This window comes from Plecotus auritus (genome assembly GCF_963455305.1).
Source record: "Plecotus auritus genome assembly, chromosome: 7".
In the NCBI taxonomy this organism is placed as follows: domain Eukaryota; kingdom Metazoa; phylum Chordata; class Mammalia; order Chiroptera; family Vespertilionidae; genus Plecotus; species Plecotus auritus.
The window spans coordinates 53,535,944-53,561,213 of record NC_137774.1 but is presented as its reverse complement, the minus strand read 5'-3'; the positions used below and the strand labels follow the sequence as shown (position 1 = coordinate 53,561,213).

Here is a 25,270-nt window from a genome sequence, read left to right as displayed (position 1 = left end):
AATACTTTAAAAATAACTCCACTACTATTTCTATTTTTTATTGAAATTAAGTACCACCCAATGACAGTTTTAAAAAACAATACAGTATATTTTAATCAAAGAAACAGATGTTGGACTTCCATTTGCAGAAATAGGCCAGATTAGGTGTTCAAAGAAACTCCCATAATGCTTTTTAAAAAGTGTACCAGAGCCTTGTGGTAAAGTACAGGAAACGAGAGGCAGAAATAAGTACAGCAGCTCCTTTGAACACTCTGGGGCTGGTAATCTTTTAGAATTCAGAACTAGGGTATGCATTACAGAGGTAATGTACTGTCTTTATATATACCACTATCATAATCCCAGCATGTAGGACAATACCCCAGAATAAAACACATTCATATTTCTGCAATAAATCCATAACAGTTCTGGTCAAGTTTTGTTCAGTTTAAAAAATAACTTGTGGCAGTCAACGCTTTCTATATTTCTGAATTGCAGACCTGTAGAAGATAGTGGCAAATCAAGATGGGTAAAAGTGCAAGCCCGGGAGGGCATTCACCTGAGAAAAGCCACCAATTTCAAGACTTAGAGCTTGTAGTTTCAAAGACAGTTGCCCCAGGACCCAAAAAGGGTAGAAGATTAAACCAAAACAACGCCTAGCCAGGGGTCCTCAAACTTTTTAAACAGGGGGCCAGTTCACTGTCCCTCAGACCATTGGAGGGCCGGACTATAGTTTTAAAAAAAAACTATGAACAAATTCCTATGCGCACTGCGGGCCCGGGATGAGTCGGCTGCTAAGCAGGACAGGCAGCAGCACCCGGCGGGCCGGATAAATGTCCTCGGCGGGCCGCATGTGGCCCGAGGGCCGTAGTTTGAGGATGCCTGGTAGGCAGTACATGGGAAATCTGTACCTTCCCCAGAATTTTGCTGTGAACATTAAACTGCTCTAAAAAAATAAGCAAACAAGAAAAACAAAACAGAAAGAAAATCACCAAGCCCCGTGATCGGCAAACTGCGGCTTGTGAGCCACATGCGGCTCTTTGGCCCCTTAAGTGTGGCTCTTCCACAAAATACCATGGCCTGGGCGAGTCTATTTTGAAGAAGTGGCGTTAGAAGAAGCTTAAGTTTAAAAAATTTGGCTCTCAAAAGAAATTTCAATCGTTGTACTGTTGATATTTGGCTCTGTTGACTAATGAGTTTGCCGACCACTGACCTAGCCCTTTGAGAAACAAAGAACATATAGGATAAAAAACACAAAGGCTGTCTAATTAGATTTCCAGATGGTGATTACTGAAAAATAAGAGTGTGTAATTTCCAAATAGAGAATTAAAAAAAGGAAGGTTGCTGCTGTGAAATGCCTAGGCTATAATTCTAGCTCCCCACTTACTATAAAACCTAGGGCAAGTTACTTAACCTATCTAAGCCATGGTTTTCTCAGGCAAAACAGAATAATAAAGCCTACCTCATAGAGATGTTGTGACCACTAAATAAGAACACAATAACTGTCACTAGCAATTAAAATATAAATTTATTTGCAAAGTATAGTAAAAGTGTAATAAAATTAAGACAGACAGGATGGACTAAGTCTATCTGGACAATTCTTTGATTTAAAAAATCTATGGAAGGATAAGCAGGATGGTACTTGACCTTTCTTCATTTGTTAATTCTGCTAATATTCTTCTTTGAGAATCCAATCACTACATCTATCCCTGCTGTTTCTTTTTTATACACTGATCCTACTCCAGGACACTCTCCAAATCTTTCCAAATTTAAAAGTAAATATGGGAGAAGAAATTAGTCTGATCCTTTTATTCTCCATCTCAAGTTCAACTTTGCACACTGATTTTAAAAAAAAAAAAAAAGGATAAAGAGAAAGATGAAAATAACACACTTACTTTTCATTAGTTTTCCTGATAATTCCTTGAGTGGAGAAGAAAGACTATTTCTACTGGCTACTGTAAGTCTGGGGGAGGATTCTTGGATTTCCATGGAAACTTGATGAGCTTCTCTTCTAGCCATTTCAAGATGGAGAGAATGGGCACTGTCACATCCCTCGGAAAGGAGCAAGCGATTCTGGGTGTTGCTAGTTCTATTATTCAGGTCACTTTCTTCTGATTGAGTCACAAGCAACTGGGCTGACCTAGAATCCTCTAATCTCTTGTCAAGAGACTCGGTCATAAAAGGTGCTTCAGTTTCTTGCTTTTTAGATGGAGAGACAGGCTCAGCCAATGAACTCTGCTTCACTGTGTTCAGACTGTGTGCTCTTATTCGGGACCAAGTTGTAGAGTGAAAACTTTCAGCTTCTAACCAAAATTTAACCAAATGCTCCATTCTCCGAAGTTCCATGAATTGAATGAAATAAGGGAGGACAATAGTGTCATGCAAGACTTGTTCAAGAGTCTTTGAAAGACTTGATTTGGCCTCTTGAGTCTGGTAGTCCAGACAAGACCTGCCTAAAAAAAGAAAAGAATTAGCAGTTCAGTAACAAATAGTTTAAGACTGACCTATTAGTCAGGCAACTTTAGCATCAAAGTTCTTAAATAAAGTTTACTTCCTAGCTATTTAAATGGATAAACAACTAGAAATACAATGGTTTTGGTTTTGGTTTCTAAACAAGCAAAGAAACAACTGTCCAAAACTTAAATTATTAAAAAGCTCTTTGTTACTCAAATAATCCTCATCTTTTTAAATGGAAATTCAGACTGTTATTGGTGAAAGTGGGGTATCCCCTTTCCCAGTGGGTACTAGGAGTTGGGTTCTTACAATAACTCAAGAAAAAGAATTATTGCCCTAGCTGGTTTGGCTCAATGGATAGAGCGTTGGCCTGTGGACTAAAGGGTCCTGGGATTGATTCCAGTCAAAGGCACATGCTCAGGTTGTGGCTCGATCCCCAGTAGGAGGCGTGCAGGAGGCAGCCCATCAATGATTCTCTCTCATCCTTGATGTTTCTATCTCTCTCTTCTTCTCCCTTTCTCTCTGAAATAAATAAAAATATATTATAAAAAAAAAAAAGAATTATCTGAGACTTGCACAGAAGAATGAATGATTTTTGTTTGTGTGGAATTATCTCTGGGTTTCCAGTCCCATTTCCCTTAATCCAGTCCTGGAAGATGTGCAGCTGGGAATTCAGCAGAGCTGGGAGCAAAGTCAGCATCCAAAGTTCCCATTTCATGGGGTGCCGAGTCCAGTTTAGCATAAGGCTAGTTGCAGTCCATTAGTCCATTGTGTGTGGTCCACAAGGCCATGAGCCATGTGGGCGAATGCAGGGGAGTCAAGAGAGCGTGCTTCTGCAACAAGAGTTCCAAGAGTCCCAAAAACACAAGCGAGCAAGAGCACAGAGAGCAAACTCCTTTGTTTAGGAGATTAAATATCTCAAATCTTCCTGAGCTTGCAGTGGCTACGCTTACTCTTGCCAATGACCTCTTCCCAGGTTTGACTGACAAACAAGTACCTTCCCTATGTCACCCAGACTTTACTGGGTATGCGTCTATTCTTCCCCCGTCTAGTCCCTTCCCCCGTCTAGTCCCTTCTCCCACAGATCTGTGGCAAAGCACACAAATGGAGTGCCTAAACTATTTGGCCTCCCCACTGCTCCTTTCCAGCTATTTTTTTTTAAATGTATTTTATTGCTATTTTACAGAGAGGAAGGGAGAGGGATAGAGAGCTAGAAACATCAATGAGAGAGAAACATCGATCAGCTGCCTCCTGCACACCTCCCACTGGGGATGTGCCCGCAACCAAGGTACATGCCCTTGACCAGAATCGAACCCGGTACCCTTCAGTCCGCAGGCCGACGCTCTATCCATTGAGCCAAACCGGTTTCAGTTTTTCCAGCTATTAATAACTAGATTTACTACAATGATCAAGATCATGTAAATTCTTTTCTTAAAATCTTATGGCCTGGCCGGTGTGGCTCAGTGGTTGAGCATCGATCTATAAACTGGGAGGTCACGGTTCGATTCTCTGTCAGGGCACATGCCTGGGTTGCGGGATTGGTCCCCAGTGTGAAGCGTGCAGGAGGCAGCCCATGAATGATTCTCTCTCATCACTGATGTTTCTATCTCTCTCTCCCACTTCCTTCCTATCTGAAATCAAAAAATATATACTAAAAAAAAATCTTATGGTACTAGTCCCAAAGAAAGAAAAAGGCTAATAATTTTTAAAAATATTCAACATCATTAAAAATTCCAGAAAAGCAAATTAATACAAGATAACCTTTTAGCTTGTCAAACTGGAAGATATTTTTTCAAAAAATAATTGCTCGGCTGGTGTAGCTCAATAGTTAAGCATCGACCTATGAATCAGTAAGTCGAGGTTCGATCCCGCCCAAATCTGATCAGTGGTTATCTCTCATCATTGATGTCTCTCTCTCTCTGAAATCAATAAAAAAAAACTTTTTTAAGAAAAAAATAATAACAAGCACTAGCAAGGCACAATGGAACAGGAAGCACTCTCACCACCGATAATGAGAGGTTTTTGGAGGAGCATTCAGTAACAGATAACAAACCTTAAGCAATCTGCATGATTTTCAATTTAATAACTTCATTTCTAGGAACTTATCCTAGGGAACAATTGTGGTTGTGTGGAGATAGCTAGAAAAGTGTTATGAACTCTCAATATTATTTAAAACAGAATAAAGAGTAGCTCTGGGATTTTATCTTAAAAAATAAAACCAAACTTAATAAAAACAAGTTTATTTTACATTTAACTAAATTTAGTTGTGATTATAACCACAGCTATTAAAAAACAAAAAATCAAATCTTGGTGTGTTTTTTTTTTAAATTTTCACAGGATGACATAAAGAGGTTTATTTTCATAAAATTAACTGATGGTTACATCAATTTTTCAAAAGGGCTTTTCTTGATCCTTTGCTACTCAAATAACTTTCTTTTGAAGCATTTTACATATCATGATCCTTGCTGACTATCTTATTGTCAATGTTAACTAGTCCATCTTTGTAGACATCCATTTCATGAACTTCAAGAAATCCTGATCCCCTGCAAGACTTATAATTTTTTTTTTAATATATTTTATTGATATTTCACAGAGAGGAAGGGAGAGGGATAGAGAGCTAGAAACATCGATGAGAGAGAAACATCGATCAGCTGCCTCCTGCACACCTCCCACTGGGGATGCACCCGCAACCAAGGTACATGCCCTTGACCGGAATCGAACCCGGGACCTTTCAGTCCGCAGGCCGATGCTCTATCCACTGAGCCAAACCGGTTTCGGCAAGACTTATAATTTTTAATTAAACTTTTAATTCTGAGATATAGTAGATTCATGTGCAGTTGTAAGAAATCTCCTGCATATCTTTTTTTTTTTTTTTTTTTTGCATGTGCAGAGGGTGGGGAGAGAAAGGAGTTATTTACACAAAAGGGATCCTACTATACATACTGCTATGTAAGCTGCTTTTTCACTTTAACATATCAGACATTTCTCCATGTCTTTTTCAGACTTGAAATGGCTACAAAGTATTCCAGACTATGGGTATATCAAAATTTGACTATTTCTCTATCAAAGGTTATTTATATCTTGTTCCTAATTCTTCCCTATCACAAACAATACTGCAATGAGTAGCCTTATACATATTTATGTATACACCTTTGTGCATACATGTGAGCATACCGAGGACTAGATTGTATATATTTTGATAAATACTTCCAAATTGTCTTTTAAAAAATCTTCACCTATTTGCACTTCCACTAAAAAGAAGTGGCTATTTTTTTGCATCTACATTAACAAATTATCAAACTTTAAATATTTATTTACTTAAAAAAATTTATCTATTTTAATTTTCATTTCCCTGAGTATCAGTGAAATGAGGCATCTTTGTCACACAATCAGGTCAAATGTATTTCTTCTTCTGGACATGGCCATCTTTTTATTGCGTGTCCTTTATATTTTGTATTTATAGGAACAAAACACAGTGCTTCCATTACCCTTACAGCTATTATTTTAATTTGTATACATTTTTTAATTACACAGTTCAGTATCCTTTGGCAGGAATTCACATAGTATACTGAACTCCTTCCTCCTATTGCAAGTTTAACAAAAAGTGATGGTCACTTACCCAAATCACCAAAATGAGCGGCCTCCATGTGGCTTGGCTGCTTCTTAAGTGTTGCCGTCCTGCTACTTGAAAAGGAGTCCATGTTGGCAGAAATGGCATTGATTGCAATATGACTTGGTCCTGCAGCCTCCAGCAAGGCATGATTTTTAGTGCTTTTTTGTGGGGAATATACAGGATTTGAGGCTATAATTTTTCAAAAAATTGTTAAAAATTAAAATTTGATAATTTCTCAAAACTACCTTAAAAATTCTCTTAAAGCCCACTGTTTTCTCAAAAGAGGGCTTTAAGAGAACTTTAAAAATTAAGTTTTTTGCCCACCGGCATGGCTCAGTGGTTGAGTATCCCAGTTCAATTCCTGGTCAGGGCATAAGACCGGGTTGCAGGCTTAGTCCCCAGTATACCCCCTACTGAAAATCGAGCGCACAACGCGGGCATGTGCCCTGACGAGAATCGAACCATGACCTCCTGGTTCATGGGTCGACATTCAACCACTGAGACACACTGGCTGGGCAACACCACTTACTTTGTTGAGCAGTCAACAGACAGGTGCTTTCTATCTTAGTAAATACTAGTAGCTCCCAGACACAGAATCTGAGTAATACTTGGTAATAGTTCTTATGAAAGACAAAATACATAGTGCTGTAATTTAATCTATTACTCCTCGAGATGTGTTTATAGAATAAAGCAGATAAAAACATGAATGTCCACACCTGTTTCCAGGTATCTATATTTATCAATTATTCAACAAGAGTTGGGAGAATTAGGCAATGAGGCTGTCTTCAAATTATTTTTAAAATTATGTCAGGAATGCTAAGCACAGATTATATATAGTCATAAATAGAATACAAGCATGGAACATTTTTTTAGCCTGGTACAAATGTAGAAGTTAGGTAGGCCAACCCTCTTAACCTACAAATGAAGAATCTAAAGGAAGTTACATGACTTCCAAAGTTATACTGTTAGTGTACAAGACTGATATGCCTGAGCCATCACGATCCCTCCTCCCTACTACAATCAAATCTAGTCGTCACAAGCCTCTGCTTGCTAAGGGCTTTTAGCCTCTATCAATGCCAATCAAATTAAAGGGCAGTATCACTAACATGGAATTCAACTGGCTTTAAATGATCAAAATAAGCAGGAAAACATCTTACAAATCTCCTAAGTTATAATTAGTCTCTGGCAAATTGAGCATATGGAGTTAATACTCAATGCCAGTCACACAACATATAAACATTTGAAAGAAAAATCTAAATAAGTGGCAACCCACAGATTCATGTAAATTCTATTTATAAAATTTATGTGTAATGGCTATGGAAATAACTTCCACTATAATTTTCCCATTATAATCTTTGTACATTGAAAGAATGAAATCAGTCAAAACTACAGAAAAGAGTATAACCTAAGAATGTCTTATAAACAGGGATAATATACTGATTCCAATAAAGTACTCAGAATAAATTTAAGTTAAGGCCATTCATCCAAAGTATGAAGTGAAAACTGTTACCATACACTGGTGGACAAACAGAAAACCAAGGAGTGCTTTCACTCAGTTAAGAGCATTTTTTGCTTTTTGCTGTTTTAAAATAAAATCAACTAATCACTTTTAGGGAACAATCAAATGTATGATTAACAAGGAAGGCACTGATTCACTGTAATCACTAGAAGAGCCAACAGATGCTTAGTGAAAACCTATTTATTATATGCTAGGTGTTGGGGTATATAAAAGATAAGCAGGAAAATAAGTCAACCACAAATAATTCTAAAAAAGGGCAGAAATGATGAATGGCAAATAAAGGGAGAGAATAACAGGATTGAGGAGCTCATAATTGCAAAGCACATCCCTTTTTAATACAATGGAATATTGGTGAACTCACCTTTAAGTGACTTGGCATCTGAAGTCTTATCTTGTTCTTTGCCTTTCACTAGAAGAAAAAAGAGCTTCATGATCAACCTTTACAGTAAAAAAGATACATTCTATACATTGTAAAAGTTAGATGAGCTTTATTATAACAGATAAGTATTCAAAATTCTACATGGAGGGACTAACTGCCTGAGGGCAGGAGTCAGGGCATGCCTCAGGAGAGATTCTCTAAGGAAGTGACCTTTGGACAGCATTCAGTCAAGGACACTGGGTATGCTATGGAGAGACAATGTCAGAATACCTGGGCCCAAATTCTGACTCTGCCACCTATTAGCCATGTGATCATGGAAAAGTACTTGGGCATATGCTCCGGTTGCGGGCTTGATCCCCAGTAGGGGGCCTGCAGGAGGCAGCCAATCAATGACTCTCTCTTATCATTGATGTTTCTATCTCTCTCTCCCTCTTCCTTCCTCTCCGAAATCTATAAAAAAAAAAAAAAATGTTTTTAAAGAGTTCTTTGGTTGTACATCATATCTTATTTATTGTGTATTCCCCCCACAGCATCAAATACAAACATTCCAAACTTAAAAACACTTTAAACTTCTAATACTCAAGGTTTAACAATTTGTTTCTTAAAAAATTATACAATCTCTCCTCTATCATACAAAACAGTGGAAATTCTACTGCAGATACGCTACCAATATTTCCAAGAAAGGAAGGTGCATGGCAGCCTAGGCCAAGTGTGAACTCTTACAGGATCTAACATAAGACTATTTTCAACCCTCCTTAGTTTTCTTGTGTTTTTCCGACATTAAATTTTCTTTAACCTCATCATGAAAAGCCTATCAAAATAAATCCCAAAATGTACTCATCTCTCTATTTGTGCTCTTAAACATTAAAGGCTACTAGGAGGAAATAACTAGCTCTCATAGTATCTGATAAATCAATCCATCAACAAATATATGAGTGCCTATTATGTACCAGGTACTTGCCTGGCTCGAAAAGATAGTCCTGCCTTAAAGAAGTCCACATGCAAGTATATGGAGACAAACAAGGACAAAAATAAGTTAAGATCATTTCAAGTACTGATCACGGCTGTCAGACTGAGATGAAGAAGTTGCAGAAGAAAGTTCGAAGCCAGCCGAGGTTGGTTCATGAGGCCTAAGGAAAGAAGGCATCTCCATAACCGTTATGGCATAACAGAAGTGCAAGGTGAAGCAGCCAGTGCCGATGTAGAAGAAGCGGCAAGTTATCCAGAAGATCGAGCTCAGATGATTAATGAAGGTGGCTACACTAAACAACATATTTCAATATGTTTCAAAATAGCCTTATATTGGAAAAAGATGCCATCTAGGACTTTCATGACCAGAGATAAATCAACGCCTGGCTTCAAAAGACAGGTTGACTCACTTGTTAGGGGCTAATGCAGCTAGTGACTAAGTTAAAGCCAATGCTCATTTTCCATTCCAAAAATCCTAGGGCCCTTAAGATTTATGCTAATCTACTCTGCCTGTGCTCTATACATGGAACAACAAAGCCTGGATGATAGCACATCTATATATATATAAAGAGGTAATATGCAAATTGTCATTACTCTGTCACAGTAATGACTGTTCAACAAGGCTGTGTGCGCAGCAGGAGCTGGTGGACAGGGAAGGGGGTGGGGACTTGCGCCACTGGGACATGAGGCTGCGGGAGGTCACATGGCCCCCAAGCCTGTACCTCCTCTCCTCTGAGCTGGGCGCGCACCCCTCTTCAGGGAAACGGCCTGAGCAGCCCCTTTAGGTGACATCACCTGGTGACAACATTAGCGGGGTGCGCCACACAGCCTGATGCTGCGCGGGCTGGGGGAGACTTTATGGGAGGAGGGCATAAAGGGACATGAGGCTGCCTCATTGGCTCTTCATGTGAAAGGTGAGCTCGGATCCTCATTCTTATTCAGTGTAGTGGAGCATGGGAATTGGTTTATAGGATCCAGTCCCACTTGGGGAAATGTTACTACAGTCTGAGAGTAGATGTAAAATGGGGATCGTATTTGTTCGCTCACAGCCTTGCTGTAGAACAGACAGAGTCACCATCCTAACAGAATTCAGGATGCCCCATGTGCAATCCTAGAATGAAAAGTCAGCAACACCCCACATGGCCAAGAACTAGAAACTGCCCTTTGAAAGGAGCATATGCAACAGAACTGTGAGTCCCGGGAGGGCAAAGAGGAAAGGTGTTCTTGCAGTTAATTTAAGAGTTTAAGGTACAAAACTGGCATCAGCAAGTAGTCACATAACACCGAGGCCATGCAGTCATGTGGCAACACTACGACTATGGGACCCTTGGGACGAGTGGTTTCCAACACTGTAGAAACCTGCCCCCACCCTGGCCTCTGGGTTCCTGTTACAGATGACCATGTGTGCAGATATGAGGGCTCCGAGCCTGCAGTTGTGGGGTTAGGGGACAGAGGACCTCCTCCCATAAAGTCTCCCCCAGCCCGCGTAGCATCAGGCTGTGTGGCGCACCCCGCTAATGTTGTCACCAGGTGATATCACCTAAAGGGGCTGCTCAGGCCGTTTCCCTGAAGAGGGGTGCGCGCCCAGCTCAGAGGAGAGGAGGTACAGGCTTGGGGGCCATGTGACCTCCCGCAGCCCCTGCAGCGCGGCTGGAGCTGAAGCTGCAGGTCCATCTGGCTGTCGCAGGGCCTGGACAGTGCAGTGGCCCCAGTGCTGGTGGCGAGTGCTGGGCGCCTGAATCTGGGGAGCCGCCCAGACCCATAGGCCTTCCCAGCTAGACTACTCCCCTCCTGCACCCCTCACCAACCCTGGGTCTGACCCTCATCCTCCCCATCAGACCCCAGGGGCCCAACCTCCCAAATGGTGACCTTTGACTGCATGCCCTCACCCTAACATTTCAGTCTCAGAACCTAACACCTCCCTTAACCCCCTCACCTCCGGTCTAACCTTTAACAGGAGCCACTGGCAACCACATCTGGTTCAGCACCACTCTCCACTCTCTAGCCCACCACCTTCCTCCATGGAAGCTGCTATTGCTTCCCATGAACTGAAACAAAATAAGATTACTCAAAGAAGAATATGTCCGAGCAAAGACCTTGAACTAAAGAAGAAATAAAGTAACTGATATACATGAGAAAAGTTAACTTCAAAGGTAATCAAGTAATTGCAAAGGAAAGATACCTGGAACATTTAAAAAATCACAATATTCAGTACTGGAGAGGGTGTGATGAAACAGACACCTGATAGCACTGCTCCGGAGTATAGGGGACAGCATTTCTGGAGACAGTTTCACAGGATGTAGCAAATATTCAGGCTCCTGGGCTGGGTGATTACATTCCCAGGGATTTATCACACATAATGATAAAAAAGTTGGGCCAGATATCATCATCATCATAATAAAAGGCTAATATGCAAATGGTCATCACACCATGATACCGTAAGGACCGAACAGCAGGAGGCTGCGTGCGAGGCAGGCGGGGGGTGGAGGGGTCGCATGGGGACTTGCAACGTCGGTGGGGGGGACTTGCGCTAGCCTGGGATGTGAGGCTGCCTCCCAGCCTGGGGCTTGGCCGGGGATGTGGACGTGAGGCTGTCTTCCCGCCCAGCGCTGGGCCCGGGGACGTGAATAGCAATATTAAAATATTTCCTCTAATTAATTCCCTTTTAATGTGCACGAATTTCATGCACTGGGCCACTAGTCTGTTTATAACATAGTTTACTGACTATTTTAAACTCACTGTTGAGACCTACTGCTCAGAAGAAAATACTCCTTTCAATATATTTCAGTAAACCCTCAATTTTTTGGACCTCAATTCAATGAACTTCAATTTAATGGACCAAATTTCTGGTCCATATGTCATATGTGAAAATTAACACCCTGTTAATTTTAAAATGTTTTGAATTAAGATTTGCTTATAATTAAATCAACAGGTTATTTTTGTTATTATTTTTTTTTCTTTTTCTTTCCTTTTTTTTTTTTTTTTCTTTTTACCACCAGGAGTGTAGAACCTTCCAATTCACTTTGAGGGGCACAGTCACAGCCCCCAAGGGCGACAAGATCCACTTGCTGTTAGCACCTGTTTCAACTGCTGCTACAATATTTTTGTTATTAATTCACTGTTATTTTAAACAAATTTTAGCAAACAGGCCTTATGTTAGAAAAAACACTGTAGTAATTTCACTGCCATAAATAAATATTACATATCTACAACTATAATCTACATATTTAAATCCAAGAGTCACCGCTCTTAAATAATGTCCAGGGAATGATTAGCATGTGATCACAACGCATTGTGTAGAATTGGTTCTGTTGTCCCATGTCAAGACTTGCTGCAGCAGGTTTTTTGTTGTTAAAACTCACCTGAGGATTTTTTTTTTTCCCATTGATTTTTAGAGAGAGTGGAAGGGAGGGGGAGAGACAGAGAGAGAATCAATGTGAGAGAAACACACTGATTGGTTGCCTCATGCATGTGCCCTGACTGGGCCAGGGATTGAACCTACAACCAAGGTACATGCACTTGACAGGAATCAAACCTGCTACCCTTCAGTCCAAGGGCCACCACTCTAACCACTGAACTAAACTGGCCAGGGCTCTGCTGCAGTTTTAATGAGTGCTGGTCAAGGTTTGGATGTGTGCTAAGCCACACCCCAGCCATATGCATTTGTTTATTCACAGTGACTAGTATATGCAAGCATATAAAAGACTTTTGGCTTTAATGGAATTGCAAGCATTTACTAGACCTATTCAATATAAATTTAAAATTACGATAATATGTGTAGAAAACATTTCTGTGAAATTAAACTTCTCATACATACTTAATTACACAAATGTATCTACATAAGTAAAAACAGGTAAACTAACTAATTTGTCAAATTTTTAACATATGTATTCAGAAAACCTACTTTATTATATAAAAGACTTTTGGCTTTAATGGAATTGCCTGAATTAGTCCATTACATCAAGGTTTTATTGTACTGCACACTGGCAATGCACCTGGCCAACCAAGAGCTCTCATGGAGATGTACAATGAGATTAATGTTGTTTTCATGACTGCTAACACAACATTCACCCCATAGATCAAGGAGCAATTTCAACTTTCAGGTCTTATTAAGAAATACATTTTGTGCCAAAACCGGTTTGGCTCAGTGGATAGAGCGTCAGCCTGCGGACTGAAAGGTCCCAGGTTCGATTCCGGTCAAGGGCATGTACCTTGGTTGCGGGCACATCCCCAGTGGGAGGTGTGCAGGAGGCAGCTGATCGATGTTTCTCTCTCATCGATGTTTCTAGCTCTCTATCCCTCTCCCTTCCTCTCTGTGAAATATCAATAAAATATATTTAAAAAAAAAAAAAGAAATACATTTTGTAAGGCTATAGCTGCCAAAGTAAATTAAAAATCTGGAAATGATTTACCATTCTAGATGCCATTAAGAACATTTGTGATTCATGGGAAGAGGTCAACACAGCAACTTAACAGAAGTTACAAGGTGATTCCAGCCCTCATGGATGACTTTGAAGGGTTCAAGACTTCAGTGGAAGAAGTAACTGCACATGTGGTGGAAACAGCAAGAGAACGAGAATTACAGGTGGAGCCTGAATATGTGATTGAATTGTTCCAATCTTGTGATAGATCTTTAACAGATCAGAGTTGCTTCTTATGATTGAGCAAAGAAAGTGGTTTCTTGAGATGGAATCTACTCCTGGTGAAGATGTGAACATTTTTTAAATGACAACAAAGGATTCAGAACATTACATAAACTTGATATAGCAGTATCACGGTTTGAGAGGACTGATTCCAATTTTGAAAGAAGTTCTATGGGGGTAAAATGCTATCAGACAGCATTGCATGCTACAGAGAAATCATTCACAAAAGAGACAATCAAAGCGGCAAATGTCATTATTGTTGTACAGGCACCACCACCCTGATCAGTTAGTTAGCAGCCACCACCAGAGGCAAGACCCTCCACCCTCCACTAGCTCAGATAATGGGTAGCATTTTTTAGCAATAAAGTATTTTTTAGTTAAGGTTATGTACATTGTTTTTTAAACATAATGCTATTGCTTACACACTTCAACTTTTATATGCACTGGGAAACCAAAATATTTGTGACTCACTTTTTTTTTTTTTAAATATATTTTATTGATATTTCACAGAGAGGAAGGGAGAGGGATAGAGAGCTAGAAACATCGATGAGAGAGAAACATCGATCAGCTGCCTCCTGCACACCTCCCACTGGGGATGTGCCCGCAACCAAGGTACATGCCCTTGACCGGAATCGAACCCGGGACCTTTCAGTCCACAGGCCGACGCTCTATCCACTGAGCCAAACCGGTTTCGGCTGTGTGACTCACTTTGATATTTGCTTTATTGCAGTGGTCTGAAACCAAACCTACAATATCTCTGAGGTATGCTTATGTTCTTCTACACATATCTTACACATAATAATTCGACATTTGTCTATATTTATGCAATTCTAGTTTTCATGTAGCTCTAGTTCATTTTAGCTGCTTAATTCCTTTAAATAAATATGCCTTTATCCATTTTCCTGTTAACATTTAGATTTTACTTTCTAATTTTCACGAAGATTGATGTGATGAACATTCTAGTACATGTCTTCCTATGTATATATAAGAAATTCTCTAGGATAAATCCCTAGTAATGGAGCTGCTAGGTAACATATTACGTGTTTTGTTTTTTTTTTTACAAAAGTAGCTATATCAATTTACACTACCTCTGTACTTCATATTTATATCCTTGGAACTTCTAATTTTTGCCTACTTAATAGTTCCCAAGTGGTATCTGATGGTGTTTTTAACTCATTTCCTTGATTTTCTTTGATATAACATCCTTTTATGTTCATTGGCTATTCAGGTTTCCTCTTTTATGGACTGCTTATTCATGTTCTTTGTCTTTTATTATTTGTAGAAATCCTATACATATCCTGGATATGAATCTTTTGTTGTTTGCAACGCAAATACCTTAGGTATATTTTATTGTATGAGTTTTTTTATTTTAACGTCAAATTTACATTATGTGGACTGTATTTTCCCTGCCCTATTTTTTGAAATATCCTTTTCTGCCCCAAATCAGATTCCGCCCGCCCCGCCCCCCCAACTTTCTTCTATATGATTTCAAGTTTTGCTTTTTCAAATTCTGGCTCTTATCTACTTGGTATTTATTTCTGTATATCAAGGACTGGCAAACTATATAGCACATGGGCCAAATCCATCCCACTACCAGTTATTTTTTAATATATATTTTTATTGATTTCAGAGAGGGACAGGGAGAGATAGAAACATCAATGATGAGAGAGAATCATTGATTGGCTGCCTCCTGCATGCTCCCTACTGGGGATCGAGCCCACAACCCAGGCATGTACCCTTGGCCAGAATCAAACCCAGGACCCTTCAGTCCACAGGCCGACACTCTATCCACCGAGCCAAACCGGCTAGGGAGCCACTACCAGTTTAAAAAAAATAATGTTTTATTTTAGCACAGCCATATCCATTTGTTTATATACTGTCTATGCCTACAAGAATAGAGGAGAGTGAGACAGAGACCATATGGCCTGCAAAGCCTAAAATATTTACTATCTGTCCTTTTACATAAAAGTTTGTTGAATCCTGAATGTATATAATAAGAGATAGAGAATCTTATTCATTTATTATTTATTTATTTTGCCAGAGGAATAACAAGCATCATTTAGTCCCCAGTGAATAGGAACTCTTTATTTACCAAGTTCCCATGTATACATGATCTGTTTCTGGGCATTCAATTCTACTGTCTTAATTACTAAACTATATATATAAGCCTCTGGCAGGGCCAAGTCCTCTACCTTATTCTTTTTCAAAACTATCTTCAATATTAATTATATGATCAACTTCTTATCCTAAACTCCCAGGGGAATTTCTTTTTAAACAGCACTAACTTAATGATTAAGTTGGGAGAGTTCACATCTTTCTGGTATTAAATCTTTTTATCCACGAGCACAGTATACCTTCTCATTTATTTGGTTCTTCTTTTATGTACAACTAGAGGCCCAGTGCACAAAATTCGTGCACGGGGAGGGGGGTGTGTCCCTCAGCCTGGCCTGCACCCTCTCCAATCCATGACTCCTCGGGGGATGTCCGACTGCCAGTTTAGTCCCGATCCCACAAACCAGCAGTCAGACATGCCTCTCGCAATCTGGGACCTCTGGCTCCTAACCGCTTGCCTGCCTGCCTGCCTGCCTGCCTGATTGCCCCTAACCACCTCTGCCTTGGCCCCTCACCTGGGACCAAGGCTTCCCTCCTCCGGCCGGCTGCAGGCGCCCAGGACCGGGGGCGGGCGGCTTCACCCAGGCCGCAGCCACAGGAGCCCTGGACTGGGGGCGGATGGCTTTGCCTGGGCCCAGCTTTGTCAAGAAGGATGTCCGGAAGATGTCAAGTCTAATTAGCATATTACCTTTTTATTAGTATAGATTCTATTTTGTAAATTCCTTAAAATTTTGAGTCTTTTGTTTTAACTAGAATACAGGGAGATACAATTGAGTTTTATTGTATTTTAAATATATTTTTATTGATTTCAGAGAGGAAGGGTGAGGGAGAGAGAAAGAACTATCAATGAGAGAGAATCATAGATTCACTGCCTCCTGCATGCCCCACACTGGGGATTGAGCCTGCATGTGCCCTGACCGGGAATCGAACCATCACCTCTTGGTTCATAGGTCCACACTCAACCATTGAGCCAGGCAGGCTGGTCACAATTGATTTTTAAATACTTGGATATTTTTAAAACCCAGCCAAGCTCTTTTGAGTTCTAATGGTATGTGATTTTCTTGAATTTTCTATGTATACAATCATCTTACCCCAAAATAATGGCTCTTTTGTTCCCCTCTCCTTCCAAACTTAATTTTTCCTTCTTTTTTCATGTATGTGCCATTGTAAAGATTACATTAACTTTAGTTTTTAAAAAATATAGTTACTGTTTTCAGAGAAGAAAGGAGAGGGAGAGAAACATCAATGATCAATGATGAGAGAGAATCCTTGATCAGCTACCTCCTGCAAGCCCCTACTGGGGATGGGGCCCATGACGGGGCATGTGCCCTGACTGGGAATCGAATCATGACCTCCTGGTTCATAGGTCGACGCTCAACTACTGAGCCACACCAGCTAGGCTAGCTTTCTTTTTGTTTGTATCTGTGATGGTATTTTCCCATCCTTTTACTTTTAACCGTCCCGTGATCTTTTTTATATTTAAACTAGTGGCCTGGTGCACAAAATTCATGAACGGGGGGAGGGGGGGAGGGGAGGAAGGGGAGGGAAGAGTGTCCCTCAGCCCGGCCTGCACCTCTCCAACCTGGGACTCCTCGGGGGATGTCCGACTGCTGGCAGTCAGTAATCCCTCTTGTAATCTGGGACCGCTGGCTCCTAACTGCTCACCTGCCTGCCTGCCTGATCACCCCGAACCACTCTGCCTGCTGGCCTGCTCACCCCCAAATGCCCCCTCTTGCCGGCCTGCTCGCCCCCAACTGCCCCCCACTGCTGGCCTGCTTGCCCCCAACTGCCCCCCCCCACTGACCTGATCACCCCCAACTACCCCCCTGCCGGACTGCATGCCCCCAACTCCCCCCCCACCGCGGGCCTGCTTGCCCCTAACTGCCCCTGCCTGCCGGCCTGCTCATCCCCAACTGGTCCCCGCTGCTGGCCTGCTCACCCCCAATTGCCCCCCCACCAGCCTTCTTGCCCCCAACTGCCCCCCCTGCCATCCTGATCACCCCCAACTGCCCGCCCACCCCCCTCCCCCGCTGGCCTGCTAGCCCCTAACTGCTTCTGCCTCAGCCCTGCCACCATGGCTTTGTCCGGAAGGATGTCCTGGAAGGTCTCCCGGTCTAATTAGCATATTACCCTTTTATTATTATAGATAGTACATAGCAGGAATCCAATCCATAATTTTACTGTCTGGGTTAGTCCATTTCTGTTTATTTCTAAAACACAGCATTCCTAAAACTCTAACTGTAACTATGAATTTGTTGATTTCTCTTGGTAACTCTGTATATTTTGCTTTATATATTTTGAGACTGACATTAGGTGCAAACTAGTTCGGAATTTTATCTTCCTAGTACCATGTTCATTTTATAATGTAGTGACCTTTTTGCCCTAACAAACGAATTTTGGCTTTATGCTTTAAAATATTTCATCTGTGACACAAACTTTCTTCTGGTGAACGTTTGTCTAGTGAATTTACCCATTTATTTTAAATTTAAATTTCATTATGCCCTTATGTTTCAGTTGTCTCTCTGGTAAATGGCTTATGGATGCATTTCAGTCTATCATCAAAACTGAGTCTTTATCTTTAGCTACATGGACTTTTACTATATATTTAGCCATATAGATTTTAGTCTATTTAAATTTATTGTGATTACTGATCCATTTAGGTTTATTTCTGCCACCTTATTTTGTACTACTGACTAAGCTTTTTCTTGCCTGTGTATTTTCATTATAAAACATTTAAAACTATAAAAAAAACAGACCTTAATATGAGGCATATCCCAATTTATCAAGTCTTAACATTGTCAGATTTGTTTCAGAAGAACTTTTAAAAGAAATAAAACATTGCAGGTGCAACTGAAACATCGCCCTGATTTCATTACAACTCTCCCAAGAGAAACAATTTCATAAATTGAATGTTTATTGTTTCTACCGCATTTTTACTCTTTAAGAGATTTATGTATCTATGAACAATACAGAGTACTGCTTGAGATTTTTAAACTTCATACATGAGGTAGTACTGATTGACATTTCCAGCATCAGTGGATTCTAGCCAATCTTGGTATAGTCAGGTTTTAATCCCAACTCCACAGGTCTTCTTAAGAACTTCACTCATGCAAGCTACACCCTCTCTTCTATATCAACCTCTCCCTCTCTAACGAATCATTCCTATCAGCATACAAACATGCTCTGGTATATTTTATCTTAAAAATAAAACAAAAACACACCTCAACCCAACATCCCCTTCCAGCTATTGCCACTTTTTGTTACTTTTCACTGCAAAGTTTCTTGAAAAGGTGTTCTTAATTACTCCTATTTTCCTCACTTCACATTCTTCCCTCAATCCAGTCCACTGACACCACTCTTATAAAAGTCATTGATTACTTACTTACACATTATCAAATTGAGTAGATAGTCCTATTTATCTTGACCTTGCAGATAACATTCCACACAATACTCCCTCCTTTTTGAAATATTATCTACCCTTAGCTTCCATGACATTGCACTCTTACATCCCTGACATTTTATTTTCATCTCTCCTTTGCCAATAGTGTATGTTCCTCAACTTCTAAAATCTGGATTAACCTCAGGGCCTTCTCCTAGGCTCCTGTCTTGTCTACAGTATGGCGGATATGCTACCAGGCCACTGAACTCATTCTCCCCTTAACTACAGCCTGGCACATAACTGGTCCACTATTTTTCATTTCCCAGAAGCCTTTACAGTTATCTATGACCATATAACTAGGCTCTCACCAACAGAATGTGAATAGAAATGGAATGTGCAATTTTCTGGTCAAAGCTTCTTTCCTTCATACTTTTTCCCCTTACCATGGATGAGAGGACTAAGGACAGACAGAAGAAGCTATGACCCGCCTTTGATGAAACAGCCCACAATCCAAGGGAAAGAGGTATAACAAGATGGGAGGAAAACGATCCTTGAATGATCATGAAGCAAAGCCACCCAATGACCAGGTACCTGGACTGTTACACAAGAGAAAAATAAAGGTCTATCTTTAGTGTCTATGTTTTGGTAGCTTAGCTGTTCAACCTCATATATTATACAGTCCTTAGGTGATCATATATAGTTCCATGTCTTTATCATTTATGCATAGTACTTCTAAATCCACATCCAGACCTTGAGTTCTAACCTCCTTCCAGAACTACAGACTTGTACATCCAACAGCTTCTGTGACATATGCATATGGGTGTCCCAAAGTTATGGCAAGCTCACAACAGCCAAAAGAGAATTCCTGATTCCTTTTACCCCAAACTCTGAGCCCAAAGCTTTCCTAGTTTTTCTTTACTCCACTCACTTATTAAAGTGATTCCCCTCCTCTCCAAGTGAGTTCCAGCCTTCTTTCTGTTCCTTGAACACTGGGAACTCATTCCTGCCTCAGGACATTTGTACTACCAGTTAGTTCTCTCTAGCTAGAATGCAGTTCCTTTTATCTTAAAAAGGCTGGCTCTCTCCTCATTCAGATCTTAGTTAAATACCATTTGTCCCTTTAATGTAAATTGTTATTACAGGTCTGCTCCCAAATCAGTTTAAATTCACTGCATAGCACTTATTGCTACCTGATATTTTTTATTTCTTTATTCACTTATCAACAAATATTTACTAAATTCCTAACTATATTCCAGGCACTGACCTAGACATAGATACAGTCATAGAAAAAAAAAAAAAGTCAGCTTTCATCCTAATAAAATACATAGTAAAGCAGATGGTGATAAATGCTATAGAGAAAAAATAAAGTAAGGCAAGGGGATGGGAGTGCAGGGGCCAGTGACAGCAATGTTAAGTAGGATGGCCAAAGAAAACTTTACTAAGATGACTCAAAAACCTGAAAGAGATGAGGAAGCAAAATAGGTAGGTATCTGTGAGAAGTTGTTTCCAGCAGAGAAAACAAGTGCAAAGGCACTGAGGTGGGAATACACTTGGCAAGGAGGGCAATATAAATGGAAGAGTGATGGAGGAGAGCAGGAGATGAACCTAACGAGGAAATGGGACCTAGATTATGGAAGCCACTAGAGGAATCTGAACAGATATTTTGAAAATATACCACAGGGGTCAAGGATGAAAGAAAGGAAACCAAATTGTAAGCAAAATAATGCTGCTTCCTCAATTTTCATAAAACCAGCTTCCTCTTGACATTTAAACTGAGATTGGAATGGCATCCTCTCAGAGGACTTCCTTAACCACCCAATCTAAATAGAGATGACTGCCTAGACGAGGGTGGTGATGAGTGGTTGAATTTGGATATGTTCTGGGGTAGACCTAACAAATCTGCTAATAAATTAGAGGAGTGAAAGAGAGGTCTAAAATGTACTAAAGTTTAGCCTGAGCAATGAAAAGGCCAGAAATGACATTTATTGAAATGAGAAAAGCAGATGAACAGGTTTAGGAGAACTATATATAGAGTTAAATTTTAGATAATAATTTAAAGATCTATTATATATGTATCAATAGTAATAACTAACAATAGTCTACTAATTAGATATCTATTATGCACAGGTATAAAGTGGACTGACAACAGATTAGGCTAGTCTGAATTCAGTGGAGGTGTAAATTTGGGAATCATCAGCATATGAGTATTATTTAAAAAATGGTATTTAAAGACAGGATGAGAGTCCTAAATAAATAAGACCATCTCAGCTTCCATTCTCGTCACATTCAATCTCCAAAATATATCTAGAATAATCTTTTTAAAACATAAAATAAGATCAAGTCACTCCTCTTTAAAATTTTAAAAATAATATTGTCTCTGCGCTTTGAATAAAACCTAAACATGGCCCACAAAGCTCTGACTCATCTACGTCTCTAAGCCTGAGCCACATGGCCTTTCTTTACTTTCTTGAAGGACACCAAATTTTCTTGCCTCCCGACCTTTGAACACGCTTTTCTATGCCTGGAATGCTATTCCCTGGCCTCTACATGCAACCTCCTGCTGATCCCTCAGCTCTAAATTTCAAGGTCACCTGCGGAGGCCTTTCTCTAACACCCAACCTAAATGTTTCTTCAGTCAAGTTATCACTTTCAAAACACTATCCTCAATTGAGAGAGAGAGAGAGAGAGAGAGAGAGAGAGAGAGAGAGAGAGAGAGAGAGAGAGACTGACTGTCTACTCCAGCAGACAAAAAGTTCCATGGGTGCAGGGACTTTGTCTTGTTCAGTGCTCTATACTAAGGGCCTAGCACCAGTGCCGGGCAAACAGTAGACATTCATAAGTATTTGCTGAATAGAGACAACAGTCCATTGTGCAACACGCAATTTGTCTCACTATACATAAAATACTCCCCCGCCCCCCGAAAAAATAAATGACAAAAACAACCACTTCAAAACTGTCACACAGCCCTAGCTGGGTTGGCTCAGTGTATAGAGCGTGGGACTGCGGACTGAAGGGTCCCGGGGTTCGATTCCGGGTTGTTGGCTTGATCCCCAGTAGGGGGCGTGCAAGAGGCAGCCGATCAATGATTCTCATCACTGATGTTTCTATCTCTCTCCCTCTCCCTTCCTCTCTGAAATCAATAAAAATTTAAAACAACAACAAAAAACCTGTCAAACAAATTACAGTTATTAACGACAAGGTACCTTACTTCCTTGTACCACTTTACTGGGTTTCATTTATTCAGCACTGTTCTCATTCATTCACCAAACTTTGTATGTACTTAAAAGGAATTCTTTAATTCATAGTAATAGTTGAATAAAGCTGTTAGGAACAACTAATTATCAGTTGACAGAGAAGTTACACAGTTGCTGTCAGGAAACCGAAGTCCTGTATTTGGTTTAGTGTTTTTTCCAAAACCAGTTTTGATCTGGGACATTTTCTCTGAAGCAGGAAGAATTTATACAAGAACCACTGTCATCCCAAGACATTTGTTCACTTTGGATATGTACGTTTTAAATAAAATGCAACAATCCAGTATACCTATACACACAAAATCAAGCTGCCTCTACTGAAAACTGGGCATCTATGATTGGAATTGAAAATCAGAAATATAAGTAGCTTGTTTATAAAATTAGCGTTCCAGTAGTTAGTAAACTTGCTAGGTCATCAAAAGGAGTAGTCTTCTTCATTAGGGAACTTTTAGCAATAAGTAATGTCATTTTAGGAACAGCAGGACCTCCTCCCCTTAAAAATATGAAAACTGGAAAGAAACACTAGTTGAAAAAATTTTACATGTTGCTTTTAGACAAAAAACTCGCAATATTCTGAAAAGTCAGAGACTTCCGCAACAAGGTACCAAAGGAATTTCCTTTTTCTTGATCCACAGTGTACATACACACAAGTACGCACACGCACCCGAAAAGCGATTCTTACGCGAACAGTCATTAACTTGTATACGTTTCCGCAAACAATTTTAGACCACTGGGCAATTTCCCAGTGACCTCGCGCGAGGAGGCAGCCTTCCCCTCCCCGCAGCCCGGGAACAGAGCGAAGCACACACTGGCGTCTGCGCGGAGGCCCAAGGCCTCGCTGCCCCGCAGGAAGCCCCAGTGGACCCACCGCCGCCCGAGACCGCACTGGTTCTTCGCCCGCGCCCCCTCAGCTACCTTTCCGCCGGAAGAAGGACATGGCGGGGCCAGGGTCGAGGCGGAGGGCGCGGGGGGACTGTCGCGGGGACGGCCCAGCTCCCCTCATTCAGCAACCGGCCCTGACTTCCGGCCCACAGCGGCCGCCGCACTAGCCCGAAAAGAGACCCTTCCTCCAGGCGTGGGATCCGCCGCCTCCTCGCGACGCCCAGGTACCGCCTACCGCCATATTATCAACCAGCCGCCGGCCGGAGTTCCGGTCCTTCCCCGCGCGAGGCTTCACGGGAGGCCCCGCGCGCCGGCCCCGCCCCGCGCGCCGGCCCCGCCCCGCGCGCTTCTTCACGAAGGGCAGATACACGGCTCGCGCCGGAGCTCCCGCCTGGCGGTGCGCCCGAGCGGCCCAAGCCCTCCCTTACCTAGGGGCCTGCGCCCGCCCGCGGTCTGCGGCCACAGCTCTCGGTGAGCGCACCCGCCCTCGGCGGAGCGGGGTGGCCGCCTCCACAGGATCGGCGCCGGCCCTGGGCACCTTTCCCTCAGAGCGAGCCCTATAGCCCCTCCCGCCTCTCCGAGTTTGGCTAAAAGGCAATGGCGGGCAAGAACAGCTTTACCCAGACCTGACCGCCTTCCCGTGCTCTCCCCAGGGGAGCCGACCACCACCCCAACAGGCCGAGGGTTGGAGGCGATGGGTTTTCCGGATAGAGACTGGGAAGCATAACCGGTTTTATGCGGCTCCACTCGCACCCTCCGTCTGTGACCTTGGTAATGAAAAAGGATTGGACTTAACCGTATTCTCAGAATGCAGGCTCTGCGAAAGTTGAGATTTGAAAGGCACCTAAAACGAAAGCCTCGCCAATATTGACCCGGCAAACTCCAGTGAATCATCCTTCAAGCGCTGTTCAAATATTATTTTCCTGTGAAGCTGATGACAGTCCATTTGTCATAAACCAGAGTGAAACTTTTAGTGCCCTTCACCACCCCATGAACATGCTCAGGGACTGGGTAATTATTGTAACCTTGAGTTCCTGCTACAAAGAGCTGGAAAATCATAGCAGCTCAATAAATGCTGAGTGGATTTTTTAAATTTATGAAGTCCATCAGGTGATGGATAGGGAAACAGGTCCAGAGAGAAGAGGCAACTTGTCTAAGATTATTCAGTGTGTCAACATTTGAGACTGTAACTAGAACTAAGGCTCTTTTCACCTTATAATTAGAACAAATTAATTGATTTGTCTATTTTGGTTTTGTTACCAACTCAAGGGGTTTGAGCTTGGAGTGATCTATTCAAATGAAATGTTGCAAAATAGTTGTTGTTGTTTTTTCTTGTAGCAAGTAAAGGAGACAGGATTCATATCCAAAGCTCTGTCTCCCTGAAGGGAGGGTTAGTTGGTTGGGATGGGAGGAGAGACTGCAAGAAATCCCCCAGCAAGGGACAGGGACAGGAACAGGAGTGCAATCACTATCAGTCTGACGCCAAAGTCATTTGCTTATAACATTTTCTCCCATCTTTCCCTTCACCTCCAACTAATCCTCATTTATCTGAGGTTCCAGCATGGGAAATTATTTATTGGGCAAATATAAGGGAATGAGTGATATCTAACAGTGCAGATGCCTTCTGAATCATCACCCATTAAAGTGTGTATATACTTAGGGAAACTTTAATAGTTTTGTCATTTAATCTTTTGAAATTTGTTGACCCACATATGAATAAAGTTAAAATAGAGAGGAATGGGGGCATGAGAGATCCCCTTGGTTTCTCCCCTTAATGTTTCAACAATTTGAACAGCTATAACTCAACAAAGGATTCCCTGCTCAATGATTCAAGCATTGAAACATCTAAAGGTGGGCACGTGGAGCAAAATAGGAAGGTCAGGGATGCAGCCAGGCACTTGGGAGCTCAGGATGGGACTATGCGGGAAAGAGGAGGAATTGGGTGGTGGCTGACCCTCCTTTCAGCTGGGAGAAGCAAAGAGACTCGGTAGGCCCTCTTGCAGGAGTGAGTAGTATGAGCTGTGACAGCCCAGTGATCTGAGCAAAGACATACAACGGGAGAGTACAGCCATAGTTGTAGGGGAGGTTGGCAT

General features: G+C 41.4%; 1 protein-coding gene across 2 annotated transcripts in view; it reads right to left on the bottom strand.

Moving 5' to 3' along the window:
* Nucleotides 1–23,462, bottom strand: part of AKAP10 (A-kinase anchoring protein 10) — a 120,949-nt gene extending 97,487 nt beyond the window's left edge. Inside the window, exons 1-5 of one of the 2 annotated variants that reach the window (XM_080677139.1) lie at nt 23,211–23,462; nt 13,323–13,454; nt 7,924–7,971; nt 6,050–6,232; nt 1,872–2,429 (exon numbers count right to left, since the gene is read on the bottom strand). In XM_080677139.1, coding sequence (XP_080533265.1) covers nt 1,872–2,429; nt 6,050–6,131 — 640 coding nt within the window. In that variant the 5' untranslated portion in view covers nt 6,132–6,232; nt 7,924–7,971; nt 13,323–13,454; nt 23,211–23,462. The remainder of the gene's footprint in view (nt 1–1,871; nt 2,430–6,049; nt 6,233–7,923; nt 7,972–13,322; nt 13,455–23,210) is intronic. The other variant, XM_080677138.1, reaches the window with a different exon arrangement.
* Nucleotides 23,463–25,270: the final 1,808 nt, after the last annotated feature.